This window comes from Asterias rubens, chromosome 20, assembly GCF_902459465.1.
Source record: "Asterias rubens chromosome 20, eAstRub1.3, whole genome shotgun sequence".
NCBI classification, from domain to species: domain Eukaryota; kingdom Metazoa; phylum Echinodermata; class Asteroidea; order Forcipulatida; family Asteriidae; genus Asterias; species Asterias rubens.
In genome coordinates, this window is record NC_047081.1 from 11004815 (window position 1) to 11021810 (window position 16996).

The following is a 16996-nucleotide window of genomic DNA, read 5'->3' on the forward strand; positions in this document are numbered from 1 at the left end:
GGACTAGTCTAGATGGCAGCAGAGTTACAAAGGCCATTTTGAGATATGGCGGACGGACGCAATAAAACAATACTATAAAGTTTGGGTAAATTTGTCTGTAATCTAGCCACTAACCTCTAGTAGTGATGGACTAGACAAACAATGCTGATTGGCTCCCAAGGGTGACTATTTGGCGTACATGCTTGAACAAACGTTTGAGCGCTTGTAAGACACTCGGTACATGCGTGTGAAACTGCAAGTATTTTGACGCGATTTCATTTTAAATGAAGTTCAAAGGTGCCAGTTATAGTGTACATGTACATGTAACCACATTTTGGTAAAAGCAGACCATGAGCCATGACTCGATTTCCAGACTATTTATTCTTCAACAGAAATGAAAAACTTGTTACAAACACTAAATGACAACAGTTGGTGTAAAAGTAACATGTGTAAAACTATTTCTTTGCTTTCATATACACACTTGACTACTTCTTAAAACATGTCAACAAAGTTTTAAAAGATTCCTACAGTCAACAGTTTACTGCTATTGAAATATAGTGAACATATTCAAAACACGATCCACATCCAATGTTTCCCTAGGTAAAGGCCGAGAAAAAGGACGTCAGATAAAAAGTAAGCCGCACCAAAACACGCCCTATACTTTTTAAGTCCCATTGATGATTATTTACAGCGGGGGAAATGTCATGCCTGATCTAAGGGTTTATCCCACAAAGTTCTGGTATTTTGTGCTACACTTTATGACTTACTTTTAACACTGGAAGCTACAGGTTATAATCTGTCCAATGATAAAGTCGTGTTATTTCTTTACAGTTCCAATTATTACACCATGCACATGATTAAAATCAAACAAAAAACATTCAACTACGTTATGATGTATATAACAACAGACAACAAAAAAAAACTTGAACAGGGAGGGAGGGGGGAGGGGCAAGTGTTGGGGTAAAGTTTAGTAACAGAGGAGTAGTTCAGTTCCACACTACATATACTTAGTCTTAAAGGTAGGGTCATAGATTGTTTTTTGTTAACGACGAACGTATTGCTGATTTTGTTAACGACGAACGTATTGCTGATTTAAAGGCCAAATTGTCAGAAAAGATACAATTTAAGTCACCTGTGAAAGTTTCAGCTTTTAATCAATTTCTAATCAACAGGGGCGTTTCAAATAAAATAATTTCGCACAATGCAATACAAACCTAGTCTTTATGGAAGAGTAAGCATTTAGAAAGAAAACCAAAATTACCCCGGCTCATTACCAAAATTACCCCGGCTCATTACCAAAATTACACCGGGTCATTACCAAAGTATGACCCTACCTTTAACGGGTCGTCAATTCTTCAAAACTAGACAATCTTGCCAAAAAGCTTTGCTTTTCAGTTTCACTGCCTTGCAGTCTTGGGTCAAGAAGAATATTCCCCAAAAATCAGTCACTTTCCAACTGCAAAATGTGACACAATGTACATGGAATTTACTTAAATTCCTACCAATTAAAAAATACAAAACAACTTCCCGCAGACATGTGGAAATACAAAAAGAAGAAGATGCATCTCTTGGGGTTAAATTTCCTTGTTGATCCGACAGTTCTTAAAGAGTTCTTAGAATCCCTGGCTGAAGCCGCCACCACTGGACCCGCCCGAGTAGAACCCACCGCTGCTGCCGCCTCCGTGGCTTCCTGAAATTAATTCAAGAAAGTTGAAAAAAATGGTTTCAATAATTTATTTGATCCTATCTATTTAATCCTATCTAAATGTAGCTGTAAACAATTAAACTATCATTTAATTTTAATGTTACATCCAACATGTCTGACCTGTATCCTGATCTTTTTCCAAGCACAAAATTGTTAAGCAATTTTCAGTGAGTATTTTACCTTGGTATCCTGATCCCTGGTTCTCGAAGCTGGTGTATCCGCCGCCCGATCGCATCCCACCTCCCTGATTGCCGAAGCCGTTGCCTTGGCTACCAAAGCCTTGACTTCCCACCTGACTACTCTGACCTCCATAGTTTCCTGCACCACCTGAGGAAAGGTACCAGACCGTGTTATATCGTTAACTAAATAAGTATCTCTGAAATTTCCAAAGGCATTTCTTGGAAGGCCAGATGACCATTTGTTTCACCAAGACGATATTAAAAAGTCTGAATTAACCCTTTCAAGCACCATTTATGTTAGTGATAAATTGATTGTATGGACATATTAGTAATTGTTTATTCATAGCACCATCAAGAGTCCATTTTCCCATTCTGAAAACTGTGTGGTCTTGCAATCATTTTTTCCCTTCATTTTACAACTATTTTTCTACAGGGATTTAAACTGACTTGATTTGTAAAGATTGAAATTAATGGAGAAAGTAAAGAGGGCTGGTGAAAAAAACTGTTGACTAGCAACTGGTCAGTGCATGAAAGAGTTGAGATAAACAAATCCCTGTCGGAATCCAATAAAATTCCCCAAATCAGGAAAACATTTTGACCTGATCGAGTGCTCCACTACAGAAGGCCAACTCTTCTCCGGATATCACCCTCATTCATACTAAATTGTACTGTTCTAAAATTTATGATACATCTTGCATATAACATCATTAGTCATTAATCACTAACGTCCGTCGATGTTGGTTTTTTCCCATTATCGATATATCGAAAATTTAATATCGAGTATACTCGATATATCGACTATTTCCCGCGCGCAAGATGGAAGCCTAAAAACAGCACTTGGTATACTCATGGAGGTAGAAATATTCATACCATAGACTGACAGTTTAATAGGGTTACATTTCAACTTGTTTATGTCTGATCCCCCGAACTTTGTTTGTAGTCCAAACAATTTCAGATTGCGTAGTCCCGCCCCGATTATTTCTGGTTTTACAACAAAGTATGATCGCCGCTACCGCTGGCTTGGCCAATTGGTGAACGCTCACCACAATTCTCGATTCGTGATTGGCCATGATTGGCCGTCTCAAAATGACACAGAGCCTTTGTGAGTTGCGTGACTCGCCGACATTAAGGTGTCAGTTGCCGATGCATTGACGTAGAAGTGTCAATCAAGTTGTCCGACGGGCGCGCGGACTACCTTTACGGTTGAAAATGGTTGAGATAATCATCGAAAAAAAATCACTAGAAAGTCCCGCAAAACACAGACCTACCACTCAGCGATCACAATATACAACGCACGCAGCATGCAGTCACATAGTCTCCAATAAAGGCTCGTAGTCTTTTTACTTTGCATTCTTTAACCAAGGCAAGAAACATTGAATGCTAGAACGCCCTCTATTGTCGAAATAACGCAGTGCATCACCCGATACCGCCTTGACCAAAGACTGCATGTGTCTGCGCATGCTTGGACAAACGGGTTTCCCCCCGAATTGCAATAACCATACACGCTGGTGTGCACGCTTAAACCGTACAACAGCATAGTCTTCGCTGGTACGCACGCAATAGCCGACAGCGTGGTCTAATTGCGAAGCATATAGTTCCTCGGAAATGTTAGCTTGTTTACTGAAAACAACACAACGTTTAGGCCTTATTTGACCAAAATGACGCCATTACGATAGAAAGATTATTGTAAGAGGGGAAGTTTTTGCGTGGTATTTTTGCAAAGTCAATAATGCTGTGATGAAGACGCATTGATTTTGATCACATGCACAATGGAAAGTTGCATCTTAAACAGCCGACAGGCTAGGGCAGCAGCGGCGGTTTCTTTTGAGGTTTTACCGTGCGCTCGCCGCGGGGTCGTGAACTTCTGCGGCGGGCCGGCGGCTGATGGCGAAAACACAAAGAACATGCAGACATACTTGCTTGTAAAACGTATTTTATTTAATAGGGCAACTCAAAATGATGAAACTAAATAACGACGACGGCTTTTCTAATACTCAAACACAGATTTCTTTTAAATTATCGGACACTCTTTTGGTATTTTCGATATCATTTAGGAACATCGAAATTTTCAAAACATCGAAATTTTTCGATATGTATCGAAAATCCGATATTACGATATGATTATAAAAGTGACATCGGCGATTTCGATGTCAAAAAAATATCGAGTTTTTGAGTATTTTCGATATATCGACGGACGTTATTAATCACCGACAGTTGAAAAGAAATCTTACCCCCCATGCCTCCCATACTTGGGACGTCTCCGTATCCGCCCCCATCCCCATTGTCGCCATCCTCCTCGGAGTTCAAGAAAAGCTCGATGTAGCGATGGATCATATGCTCCTTGTCCTTGCCCATGGCGGCCGTTGCATCCCGGTGACTTGTGAAGTCCACGTCGGCCTCGCCGGACGGCTGACCTTTGTTGTTGAACTTGATGACGACCCGACATGGGACAGCCTTCTTTTCAAACCACTGCCAATTTCAATTCAATATCAAAATTTATTTGTACATTATTGGTGAGAAAAAGGAGAACAATAAGCGAATATAGAACAATTTTGTTTTACTTTTTATGCTTGAATTCCCTATTCCACTGAGCTTTTGCCAAGGCATGCCTTGAATTTCATCTTTGAAAGGGCAAGACATTTTCATTGCAAAGGGCACTTCTTCCATTGGAAAATCTGTAAGTCTATGTGAAACTTCTGAAGGGGAACTAAAGCCAAGACCAGGAGCAGCAGAGGCCATGGCCTCTACATAACTACAAGCCTGCTATAATCAGGCATGATTTTTGGTCCTTCACAAAAAAGTAGCAACATTTTATCAAGTATAAGGGCTGACCTACATGTTCCCACCCAATAGGCTTCTAAAGACTTTTCATCAGGCTGGTTAATCCCAATTTTTCTGATTTTATCCAAGGGCACAACAATTTGAAAAAGAATGTCATGCCTGCTATAGTAATGGTATCATAGGCGATAAAACGATAAAGAAAAGTTGCATCGTCCCTGTTGGATTCACTTACCTCCATGATGTGTTCCTCGGTAGCGCTGTACGGCAGACCTCTCATATGCACAGAGTGCCCTGTGCTGCTGACGAATCCTGGGGACATGCTGTCACCCCCGGGACCCCCGAAGCCACCTCCGTAACTCCCGCCACCCCCACTGCTGCTGCTTCCACCAAATCCACTGCCACTGCTTCTCATTCCATATCCACCTGTTCGGATTGTAATCAATTATATTTATTATGAATGGAAATTCCACAGGTTCGTTGCACAGAAATTACAAAATAGTAAGATAATAATAATAAGATATTTTTATATTAGGTTCCTAAGCGTTATGGTGATGATGTCCCATAGACTATTTAGTAAAACCAGGGCAACAGCGCCAAAATACAAAGATACAAGTTTACAAAAATAGGCCATGTCATACAATGCAATAAAATGAGAGAATAAGCCTCTCGTTGGTTGAATATATTATAACACATTATTTATAACATACTCAAAACTCTTCTTAATGAATTTATTTGTTTATTATTAATGGAAATTTGACAGTGGTGTGTGGTTGCACATAGTTACAAAAACTAAAACTATAACTGGCCATTGAAAGCTAGTTGGCCCCGTCATACAATACTAAGAACGAAAGAATAAGCCCCTGCACAACAACCTACAAAACCACTACAGATGGCAAACTTTTCACTTGGCAATATGATTGAAATCTACAACAAAACTTAAAACGCCTGAACAAAATCACAGACCCAATGTGCACTGATTATCGATACACTGTTCATACAAATATAATCGAAAAGCACAAAATCAAAGAACGCACAATTTGTTATACAATCAAATTACACTTAGAAACAATAAAGGTAATATACAAGGCAAGTATAAATAATTAAGTTCATCATATAAAAGCAATTAATGGATAAGGGCTACACATTGCATGATGAAATAGGATGAAGGTTGGGTAAAGGAACAAAAATAAAAATCCACAAATAAAACATCATTTTACTAAAGCATGTCATTACTAAACCACATCAATTTCAACAACCCAACTAAAAAACTCCCCCATTCACTACTCCGCCCGTTCCTACTACACTCACCTCCTCCACTGCCTCGTCCTCTTGACTGCATCATCCCGCCCCTCATGCCTCGTCCCCGTCTGTTCATCATCCCCCCTCCCATACCTCCCATGCCTCCAAAGCCTCCGTAGCTATCCATCCCATACATGTTGTCTTCGTAACCTCCACCTCCGTAGCCGCCTGTCAAACCCATAAAAAAAACAGTCTTGAGATACCTCAGACATAATAGACCCCTTGCGTTGGAGGTCATTGTTGACTAAACATGCAAGTGTGAAAGGCAGTCATTGGCTGATAGACGTGCGCAGTGCTTACAGGCATTTCCATTGTTTATCAACAAAGATGGCAGCCAATGACGTCATGGGCAAAACATGAGGTCGTTGGGGCAATCCATGTGGTCGTTGAGGCAAAGCTTCAACTTTCTAAAGACGGTTTATATTTTCCCTTTGGACAGGACAGTTGAGGCCAGCTAAGTTCTTACTATTCTCAAGTCAGTGTTTTTTAAAAATTTTTTTACAAAAATTCAAAATAAGATCCTATCCCAAAGAAAGTCATTGGGTCGATTTCACAAAGATAGTCCTTACTTAGGACTAGTGTTAGGAGTTATTAAAAGCTTAAGATTAGTCCTTGGATAAGACTAGTCTCAACTCTTTGTGAAATCACCCGACCTATCAACCCTCTGAGTTTATTAGCACTTCATCCTGCTATATACAGATTTCTTGCTCTCACAAGATAAAATTGAACGTCTTTCAGACAATACCTACCATCGAATCTGTAGCGACGTTCAAAGCCAGAGCTCCCAAGTCCCCTTCCGCCCCTCATGTTGCCCATTCCTCCTCCTCCTCCTCCTCCTCCGAAGCGATCGTATGGACCAGGTCTAGGGAAGGATCGCTTGGCAGCATTTGACGCACGTCGTACCTCCTCCACGTTACTGCGGAAGATCTCTACATATCTAGGAAAACAAAGCGGTAACGTCAAAGTTAGCGACAGAGTAACCCTTGAAGCATCTCTGATTAGAGACGCTCACTATCGCAGTTTAAAAACAAAAGAGCCAGAATCGTGGACAATTATTCTACACTAGTCAAAAAATGTGTTTCTTTCAATGGCAATAATGTCCTTGGTCATTTCATGTAGAAAGTGCTTTCCAGTGCAAATGATTATTTCAGTCCTTTCAAAACCCTTCCATTCAAGTTTGATTTCATAAAAACTAACAAACTTTTAAACTGCCATTCGTTAAAAGATATGGATGGTTTTTGTTTTTACAAACATGTGAACAAAAAAACAACAAAGTAACTGCTTGCGATTGTTTACAAACTTCAACAAACAAGCAGGCAGCCACCATAAAGTGACACCAATCTCATTAACCCTGAAGAGGCAAGCTACAATTAAAGTAGACCCAAAAAGGCCAAACACCTTGAACAATGGTAATGTAATTATTACTTCTTTTTGTTTGATACAGAATTCAGGACTACCGAAAAAGACAGAACAAACTTTGCAACCTTTCAAAGCTTTTTAAAACACAACAAACTGTTTGGAAAAATTGTAATGAGGCCAGAATAAAACAGCAAATGTTTGTGGTTCAATGAAAATTATGTGGGTTTTTTAAGTGCTAGTATTGTTGATATTAAAACAGTAAATAAACATTAAGAAATGTTAACACAAACTTGTTATCTTTCAATGATCCTTTATATTGTATACCTTAAGAAAAATAACTAAAACATTTAAAAACACAAAAATACTCATGCAGCAGGCCTGGAATTTCATCTTTTTGAGGGCAAGGCCATTTTTATTTTGCAAGGGCACTGCCGTAAGAAAATCTTAAAAGACTACGGGACACAAAGGCCAACACAAGGGCAACAGATGCCACAGCCACTACGTATTCCAGGCCTTATGCAGTGTAGAAAGTGGAAGTTGACCAAAGGAAAACCAGTTAACAGATAGGGGAGGCCTTTAAACAAAGGACAATGGCATTGACAAGGAAAAGGACACTGACAAGGACATTGACAAACATATGACATCGCCACAGGTAAAAGAAAGGGACAAAAACCCCTTTTTGAAAAAGGACAAACATTGACACAGGATGACCACTGTGACACACAATGACAAAGAGTGACTGAAACGTGATAGCATGGACATGACAAAACAATGACACAAATGACAACAAATGAATTGTAACCACAGAAATAACTGCCCTTTGTAGTCATCACATCATTTCAAGGTTTGTAGTTTTTCCCCACAAAGATGTTGATTGTTTTTTTTTTTGCTAAAACCAACACACATCATTTCGCTCTAAAAAATCGGAACGAACAAAAACATTCCTTTACAAAAACGTACAGACCTATTTTTCTCAAAGTCATCGGATGTTTTGCCCAGGTAGAGTATTGAACCCAATAGCAATTCATGCCATTTAAAGTGAGGTTAGAGTTTTGGAGTGTTTCCCAGAAGCATTAGGACTCTATCTACTGGAGAAGGAGTACATCACAAAATTGAATTTGACATTTCCCTTCCTGTTTTTAAGATGCATTCAACCTTCATGCGGACACCAATCCGTCACACTTGAAAGTTTTTAGCTGATTTCAGCATACGCAAACACTTCACCAAGAAGTGATATACATCACTACGGCAACCAATAAAACCAAGTGTTAACGGATAAAAAAGCTTTAAAGGGAAATAATATGACTTGGGATAGCCTACTATTTAATTTTTTATAAAGAAAATAAATTCAACAAATTTGAAGTGAAAATAGTAACTTTTAAGGGAATTAAAAACAGCCTAAGATTATCTTTAAGCACACAAAATAATGAGAAAACAAGGGTAACGGTAGCTACCCCACCGCCCTTCCAAGCCCCACCTGTGACCCAATTTTTGCATGTGCTTTCCCAAAGCCTGCTCTGCCAGATCCTTGGTTGCAAATTGCACAAAGGCATCCCCGGTGCACTTCCCCTCGTGGTCTTTTGGCAGGGTTACACCGTTCGCCACTATCTCCAACCCTGTCGTTTGTCAACGCCACCCCAGTACGTTGCCCGATTACCACCCGGTCAGGAACCACACCCGTTGATAAACCCGGTCGGTTTAAGTTGATACCCAAATTGAGGGGGGACACACCATACCCGCCAGATCCACCCCGACGATTAAGAACCCAAAAGGGAAGGAGACAAAAAAAGGATAGGAGGCACAAATCAATAATGATCATAATCTGTTGGGAAAATGGCGTTAACATCAAGCACACAGGTAGTTCATATTTTTGTAAAGCAACTTACATAACAACAAAGTTCTATCATCCCCATTATGAAGTCAAATATGCGACACACTTGGGTTTTTTTTTACAAGTAAAAACCACCAAACCAAGAATATTGGTGATGTTTTGCTCTATACTCGTCGGCCAAACTGAGATCTGTTTTTAGATCAACATACTTTTGTCCGTCGAAGAAAAGCAAGCTGTTTTTTTCTGCCCAAACAGTTTTGAATATCTGCCTGGTGACTAGTACATGCTGGATTCTAGAATTCCATACGTTATAGCCTCGGCTGCTTTTCTGCTTTAGAAATTTACCAAATCTTGGGGCACTATGCCCGGGATCTGAGGGAAAAATGCTTGAATGTTCACACATTGCTCATCAGACACGCAACTTGTAATTGCCCCCAAAAACAGGAAACTGCCTTGGAAAATTCTCAAAATGTCCCTTCAAAATCACTTACAATGTTCAGGACCCATGGGGACCCTCAACAATGTTTTGCTTGCAACGACAACAACCAATACAATTGTTTATTCTATATTAAAAATATTTTTTAGAACTGATCAAAATTGGGCAAAAATTCACAGTAAATGTAGCATTTCAGATTCAAATAGGAATGTACAATTAAATACACAAAAAGTTCATTTCAATTTAATTTGTCATACATTGTATTTCATGAAGAAAAACACATATTCTGTCAAGACATAAGTTGAAATAGATAGGTACAGAATAACGGTAATGCGATTATAGAAATTTAATTTTAATGGAGGAGCGACCGAGGTTTTACCCGTGAGGAGAGCACTTCCATCAGAAAATCATGTCTTGGGCATCCAAGGAAAGGGGGAACAATGCAACCGGCTCAAATAAAATTCAAGTCCAGTCGTAGAATTTGAGAATGTTTTTCAGAATTTTAATATGAAATGTATTTTTCAGTATTCCAACAAAAGGTTTGAAATGGAACTCTTGTTTTTTTTCTCAATAAAAAATTCAAATGCCTATAATTAGTTTCAAAATCTACACCTTGATATCTCTAAGGTAGGGTCATAGATTTGTCAACGTAGTGTTGATTCAAAGGCAAAACTTAAAAGGAAGGCAGCATCTCTTGCCACTGCTGTGCTTCTCACCAGTAAGTTTTTACGGATCTTAATTTTGTTTTGAGTGTTAACTAATCTAGATTCTACTTCTAGATGAGAAGTTCTTGGGGGGGGGGGGGGGGGGTTCAGTCACAGAGGACTGTTTCTGTAATCAATCTGCCATGGCAATGAGACGTACCTTGGAAGAACTGCATAATTTCTTCTTTGGAGCATTCATAGGGTATGCCACGCATCCTTATGCATCCTTCGTTGTCCTTAAAGGATGCTGCGCCGCTACGCCTGGTTACCCACTCCATTTCACCAATCTTAGATCGGAACACTGTATTAAGAGGGAGGGAGAAGGGAATAAATTGTTATAAATTACTGCCTGGGTCACTGCACGTAAGGCCTAAATGTCAGCATAAGGGGGTGTAAAGGCATGTATTGAAAACTCCCGTTTTGAATGTAGAAACCCAGCGTCGTAACAGTGACTGTGTCTTTTTATCTTTGTGCCTGTAAGCCCATGGCAACACTTTTAGCAACAGCCACAGAATAAGGTTACAAGGTTAACTAACAATTCACATGTACAATCTGTCACTAGTATATTGCTTATTTTTGCTTAGCAAAAACTTGCAGGCAACTTGTCTGCCGAAGCATCTCTATGAAACTGGGCCTAGGTCTTCGGAATGCTTACCTTCAACGTAGCGTTGTCCCATGTCCTTCTTGTGTTTGGTCATTGCATTCTCCATGTCCTCTTCCGTCTCAAACTCTATGAAGCATTCCCCGCTGGGACGGCCGGCTGGTGTGAATGTGAAGTGAATCCCATCTTTGCCATTCAAGATGTTGCTTTCTGCCGAGTTCAAGAATATTAAATGTTTGCCAGCATTGTCTGCAATAGAATCTTGTTTTACATTCCACCATCTTTAAAGGATTTGGGTACTTTTTGTAACACAAAACTAGCACCTCAGCACGTAATATTTTAAGGGAAGCTTTCTTAGTCATTATCTTCAAACTGCGCAAGTTTAATGTAAATCTGTGGACATTGTTTTTTGTGTTAGAAAAAAGTACCCAGACCCTTTAAAAGCTAATGATTTTTATTTTCATTCAAAGGTTTGCATATGTATGTATCAATTTAACAAATCTGGGAAGTTTTGTGTTTATAAGTTCGAAGAAAATTAAGCAAAGATGGCAGCTTGGACTTTGCTGTGTCTACCATGTACGAATAATAATAATAATAATAAGACTTGTAATGCGCACATATCCACCCTGCTGGGTGTTCAAGGCGCAGTATGCTTCGTTTTTGAATTGGCAAGGGCACCCAGGCATTTCTCCATGGTAAAGAGCACCCTACGAGGAATATGTGCTAAAGGGTACCAAGGGGCTGGGACAAAGGCATTACCTCCGAAAAATGTTGAGATGTCCTCTTCTGTGCTGGACCAGGGAAGTCCTCTCGCTCTGACGACAAAGCCATCTTCTTCCTCTGTTCCTGGTGCGGCACTCATGATGTCTGTTGATATGATTTGATTGGTCTGTGGATATCAAGATAGAAAATTGAGACATGTGGAAACAATAGCATGGATGAAGTCAGCTAATCCAACTAGGTAGGAGCGAATGCAGGATTCTGTATTTAGCTTTTCCTTTTTATAGATCGTTCAATCATTTTTTGAAAAAGGAATATTCCATTCATGACTCAGGTAAATAAGATACTATTTTATTTGGATTCTATAATTTCATAATGAATGATTGAAAGAGTGGTGACAGGATACTTTTCTGCCAAACTGCCCGTAGCCGTAGGGAGTTAGGACTCAAGAGCCTTCAACTTTTTTATTTGGTAAGCTGAAAACACAGGTTCTAAGCGGGTCCTGATTGGGGCTAAATCGGGAAAATTGCGGTTTAAACCAACTAAAATGTGTCCACTTTAGTCCCTACAATACAATCATGTAAGTATCTCCACCTCTCCTTGGAATTGCCTTTGGATATTTATAAAAAATAACAGGCCTACATTCCTAATTTGTAAGTTAAAAATATTCAATTGACGTTTTATCGTTTACTAAAAACTAAGCAGAGCGCAACCATTTTGGAATGATCCCTAAATCAAGTACGTTATCAATATCATGCCAAGCAAATCATTTGTGTCACTGTTATATTCCTTTTTGTAAAAATGAGAGAAATACAAAAGGTGGTGGCAGGATACGGAAAGTTTTCCAAACCTTTAATTGGAAAAGTTACAGTATGGCACCACCACTTTTTTTAAATAGTATCTAATTTACTTGAAACAATGAGAATGGGATTGAGATACCTACCTTTATCTAAGGCTTTTTGGGAAAAGTTTCCGTATGGCGCCACCACTATTTCATTGATATGAAATAATATAGTATCTAATTTACCTCAATGAGATATCCCTTTTTGTAAAAATGAGTGAAAAAGTGGTGGCGCCATACGGAAAGTTATCCGCTTTTTGTAAAAAAGAATGAGTGAAAAAGTGGTGGCACCACACACACAAAAATGACACATGCCATAAAAAATAAGGAAAGTTATCCCTTTAATTTTAAACAGGGGGGAAACACAAGAATTACTCGATCAATGCAGGCAGCCAAAATTTAAATAACGAAGTCAAAATGAACGATATAAAACAATAAGAAAGCCAACAGCACAAGTTGTGTTGTGCCACAACATGCGAGTGCCCCGCTGTCCGGAAACTGGACCCACATCATTCGTGCGTACAAAGAAATCGCCTTTCACACTCGGTGCTCGGCAAGCGTCCACAACGGGGTGATTTTGTCAACCAATTTTCACTTCAATATACACCCTTCCCGCCCTTAAAACCATGCATGTATAGACAAAAATTCATATTATCATTAATATTATATTAAACTTTGGTTTATTTCGATACAAACGTAAAATTTACCAAAAATAACGTACACACCTATTTCCCCTCCCGGCTTCTTTCTTTTCAATTTCAGCGTGGCTTTTTATTTTCGCAATGCGTTAAAAACCTCTATAGTGCGCATGCGCATATACCTCGACTCGTATGATCGGTAGTTTCCGGATTCTTTCGGGAAGAAATTGGCGCCAAGATGGTGCGCTACACTTTGAAGCGCATGAACTTTCCCCATGGCAACAAGAAACTTAATGCTCATTTCGGACAACTTAACTTTTTGATTTTTTTTTTTCGATTTGTATCGGATTGGTGCTTTTGCCAAAATTGACTTCATGCTGACTTTCTTCATGGAACATCCCTCCACTTCCCATGCAAAGGCCTCCAACTTGAAAGCCTGGGGGGTGCAAATTACAAACACTCAGTTTTGTATCGCATTGTCTTCATTACCTTACATTTTTTTAAATGTGACACTCCATATCCAGCTCCAGCTACCATGGAGAAGTCATGCGCGATAGGTGTTCCTTTGACTTCAGTGACGAGGGCGCTGTTTACAGCTTGTGAGGTCATTTTAATGCAATCGATGCCTTTCAAAGAAACACTACCGGGACTCTTTTTCTAAAGCTTTCTATACAAAGAAGTACCGAGACTATCTTGACACTGCCAGCAAATGTCTTTGAATACTAGCTGTACTTATGACCCTGTATATAAGAAAATATCTTTTAAAAAATAAAGAAAAAATGTGACAAAAAGGAGTCCATACAACAGCAGTAATGTGAATTTAGCGTGAACTGCCTATTTTATTTCACAAACTCTAAAAGTGAAATGACACTTGACATGTTACAACTTCTTCTTAAAATAAAACATTTACATGCGTTATTTGAATGCAATCTTGTACCCCGAATGTTTTTTCTGAAAATGGTTATTATTGGTGAAGAGTGAAAACCTGGGCCAGAGCCGCTCAACTGAAAATTTGCTCAATAGTTATTCTCAGATTCATCAAAATTATGTCAGGTTTTTGTGTTTAAACCTAATTCACAAGCCCTCTTTTGGCGACACTATATTTGTTTACCTATAGCCTTTCACCTGTTATTAGTTAAAACATCTTCTGGATAAAAATATCTATCTTAAGCAATGTGCTTAAAAATAATGATGTTACATTAGATAGACTTTTGAACATTGCTTTTAATTACATACTAAAATTAAAACAGTCTAGTGAACATCTTCATACACCAAATTTATTGAATAATATTTTGTTTTTAAAATAATAGTCGGACATGTAAACAAAGCAACACCGTGCATACTTGATACATCGTCTTCACGAGATGATCTAACGCCATCTTGGTCATATCTCCTGACCCATTCCCAAAGGACATTTACTCAAAGCATAACAGGGACCAGACTATTGTCAATGGTTAAGTAAAAAATCCAGGGCCCAATTTCACAATGCGTGTAAGCACAAATATAGGCCTATACTCTAGCAAAGAAAGGTGTTGTTTAACAGAAACAGGTTGCCAGCCAAAATTACATTAAGTTAACATTGTTGTGACTGGTTCCCCACTCGATAAGTCTGTTTGTTTAGATGATCTTCCCATCAAGGGAACTCGACAAACTCCCACAAGGGGATATAAACACCAAGCTGGCAACAACCAATCTCACTCATACAAACATTGGTTTAACGTCTATGATTATGAATTGCACAAATCAAGAAATTGTGATTCAGTATCTAGATGACAATATTTATTCTATTGTTTGTGCTGAGCAAAGATATTTTCCTGCAGTATTTATGCTAAACAGCTTTATGAGATAGGGCCCTAGTCCTTTTTCCAAACCTCGGCTTGGACTCTGTCACCAAGTTTGGAGCAGTGTACATTTTGTACGATTTTCAAACACCAAATAGAGTCCCTGAGACAGAGTCTAAGTCAAGGTTTGGAGAAAGGCCCCATTCCTGGGTGAAATCATTGACCTTTAAAGGCAGTGGACACTATTGGTAATTGCTCAAAATAATTATTGGCATAAAACCTTTCTTGGTGACGAGTAATGGGGAGAGGTTGATGGTAAAAACACTGTGAGAAACAGCTCCCTCTGAAGTGCCTTAAAACTGATAGTTTTCGAGATAGATGTAATTTTCCACGAATTTGATTTTGAGACCTCAGGTTTAGAACTTGAGGTCTCGGAATCAACCATCTAAACGCACGCAACTTCGTGTGACAAGGGTGTTTTTTTCTTTCATTGTTATTTTGCAACTTCGATGACCGATTGAGCTCAAATTTTCACAGGTTTGTTATTTTATGTATATGTTGAGATACACCAAATGTGAAGGCTAGTCTTTGACAATTACCAATAGTGTCCACTGCCTTTAAGTAATCAATACAAGAATCAGATTTCAGAGTGTAAATCTTATTCCCAAATTAAATATGTACAGCAACAATTTTGGCATTTTAAATCCACTTTATGTGAAGGCTGGGTATCAAATTCAATGAAAAACTAAAAAATATTTCAAAAATGCAAAAGGGGGAAATCTGCTCAGAACTTTTTTTCGTCAGATACAATTTTTAAATAACAGCAACAACAACAACCCCTTGTGACACTGCCTCCTCCTGCATTCTTACTGCTTGACCTACATTTCATAGAGCTGCTACTTTTCAAGCCGAAATTTAACTTAACAATTTCCTGCTTAGCCAAACTAAGCAGGAAACCAGTGAAGAACAGTTTGAGTAATAAAGTATTTTCACTGGTAACCTTGTCCTGGTAAGCCGTCGTTTTGTGGTAAGCTACTTTTTAGCTTAATTTTCAGATGTACGTGTATTGCATTAGATAGGTGGGAGGTTGGGGGTATGTTCAGTACTGACAGCTAATCACCTAGTCTTGGTACAAGGTGCTCCTTGTTTAACTTTCACGCACAGCGCAACCAACTCACCAATAGTGCCCGCTACCACCCAGCAAGAAATGGTCCAAGATGTTTCTCTTGGTGGTATCTCTACTAATGGTTCGAGTGCTATACCATAGGTTTGTGGCGGACGCTACTGTGTGAGTTGAATGAGCGGATGCGTGCAAGGTAAACGAGAAACGTCTTGCAGCAAGACTTTAAATCACCAAGATCTCTTAACAATCAATTGTTACAATTGCACACTATTCTGCAGCATTTATCATGTCTTCCCTCACTGCAGAATTGCTCCACACTTTGATGCACATTAATTCTGTTAGTAAGTTAAATAGTATCCTTTAACAATTTTGGTTTTACCCATAAATATCCTTTTAATGCCCGATTTATTTTAAGAAAAGATTTGGTCAATGAGAAAGAAATGAGCTGAATAAGTACAATGCCCAGGAGGTGCAGTGCATACTTCTGCTTTACTTTTTTTTTTTTCCCGATCATCTCATCGGGGCTGGTCTAAGTGCAAGACCTTGTTATTCACTATCACTCAACTATATCATGATCCTGATCCACTTTTCCTCACCGCACACATTACTATAGAACGATAGCAGGCAAACTTCAAGATCACCACACTCAAAACATTCTTGCTGGCTGGATTGCAGCTTACAGAAACACCCTCTAACGGTGGAATACTTGCACAAGTTTAGCGTTGAGTGTACAGGGGCTATGGTATTGCCATAGAGGTTTTATTAACTCAACATGAACGTCTTGCACCAAGACTACATAAGGACATGTTATTTGCTTCAACTCTGAAAGGCAAGGTGATATGAATTGCGTCTCATTGGATTTACTCACTAATAACAGTAGTAATCATACTTAAGCTATGGTAAACCGTTGTACAGTTTAAATCTAAGCGCAGACTCAACACTGTCTATCTAGTTTGGTTCCCTAAATAATCAAGGTAATACCAGTGCCAAAACCTTGATACAGAAAAAGGGGCCAGCCT

The 16996-nt window shown here is 39.0% G+C and overlaps 1 protein-coding gene across 2 annotated transcripts; it reads right to left on the bottom strand.

Moving 5' to 3' along the window:
* Nucleotides 1-341: 341 nt before the first annotated feature.
* LOC117303654 (heterogeneous nuclear ribonucleoprotein H3-like) lies at nt 342-13207 on the bottom strand. Of its 2 annotated transcripts, none has more exons than XM_033787895.1 (11): nt 13161-13207; nt 11634-11763; nt 10929-11084; nt 10434-10574; nt 8780-8918; nt 6693-6880; nt 5953-6111; nt 4877-5067; nt 4095-4332; nt 1865-2011; nt 342-1669 (listed from the first exon to the last, which is right to left on the bottom strand). In XM_033787895.1, the coding sequence occupies exons 2-11, from the start codon at nt 11734-11736 to the stop codon at nt 1593-1595; spliced, it is 1539 nt and encodes a 512-aa protein (XP_033643786.1). In that variant the 5' UTR covers nt 11737-11763; nt 13161-13207; the 3' UTR covers nt 342-1592. The 2 variants fall into 2 exon arrangements, with proteins under 2 accessions (XP_033643786.1, XP_033643787.1); XM_033787896.1 differs by having other exon boundaries at nt 13143-13197.
* Between the last annotated feature and the right edge of the window lie 3789 nt (nt 13208-16996).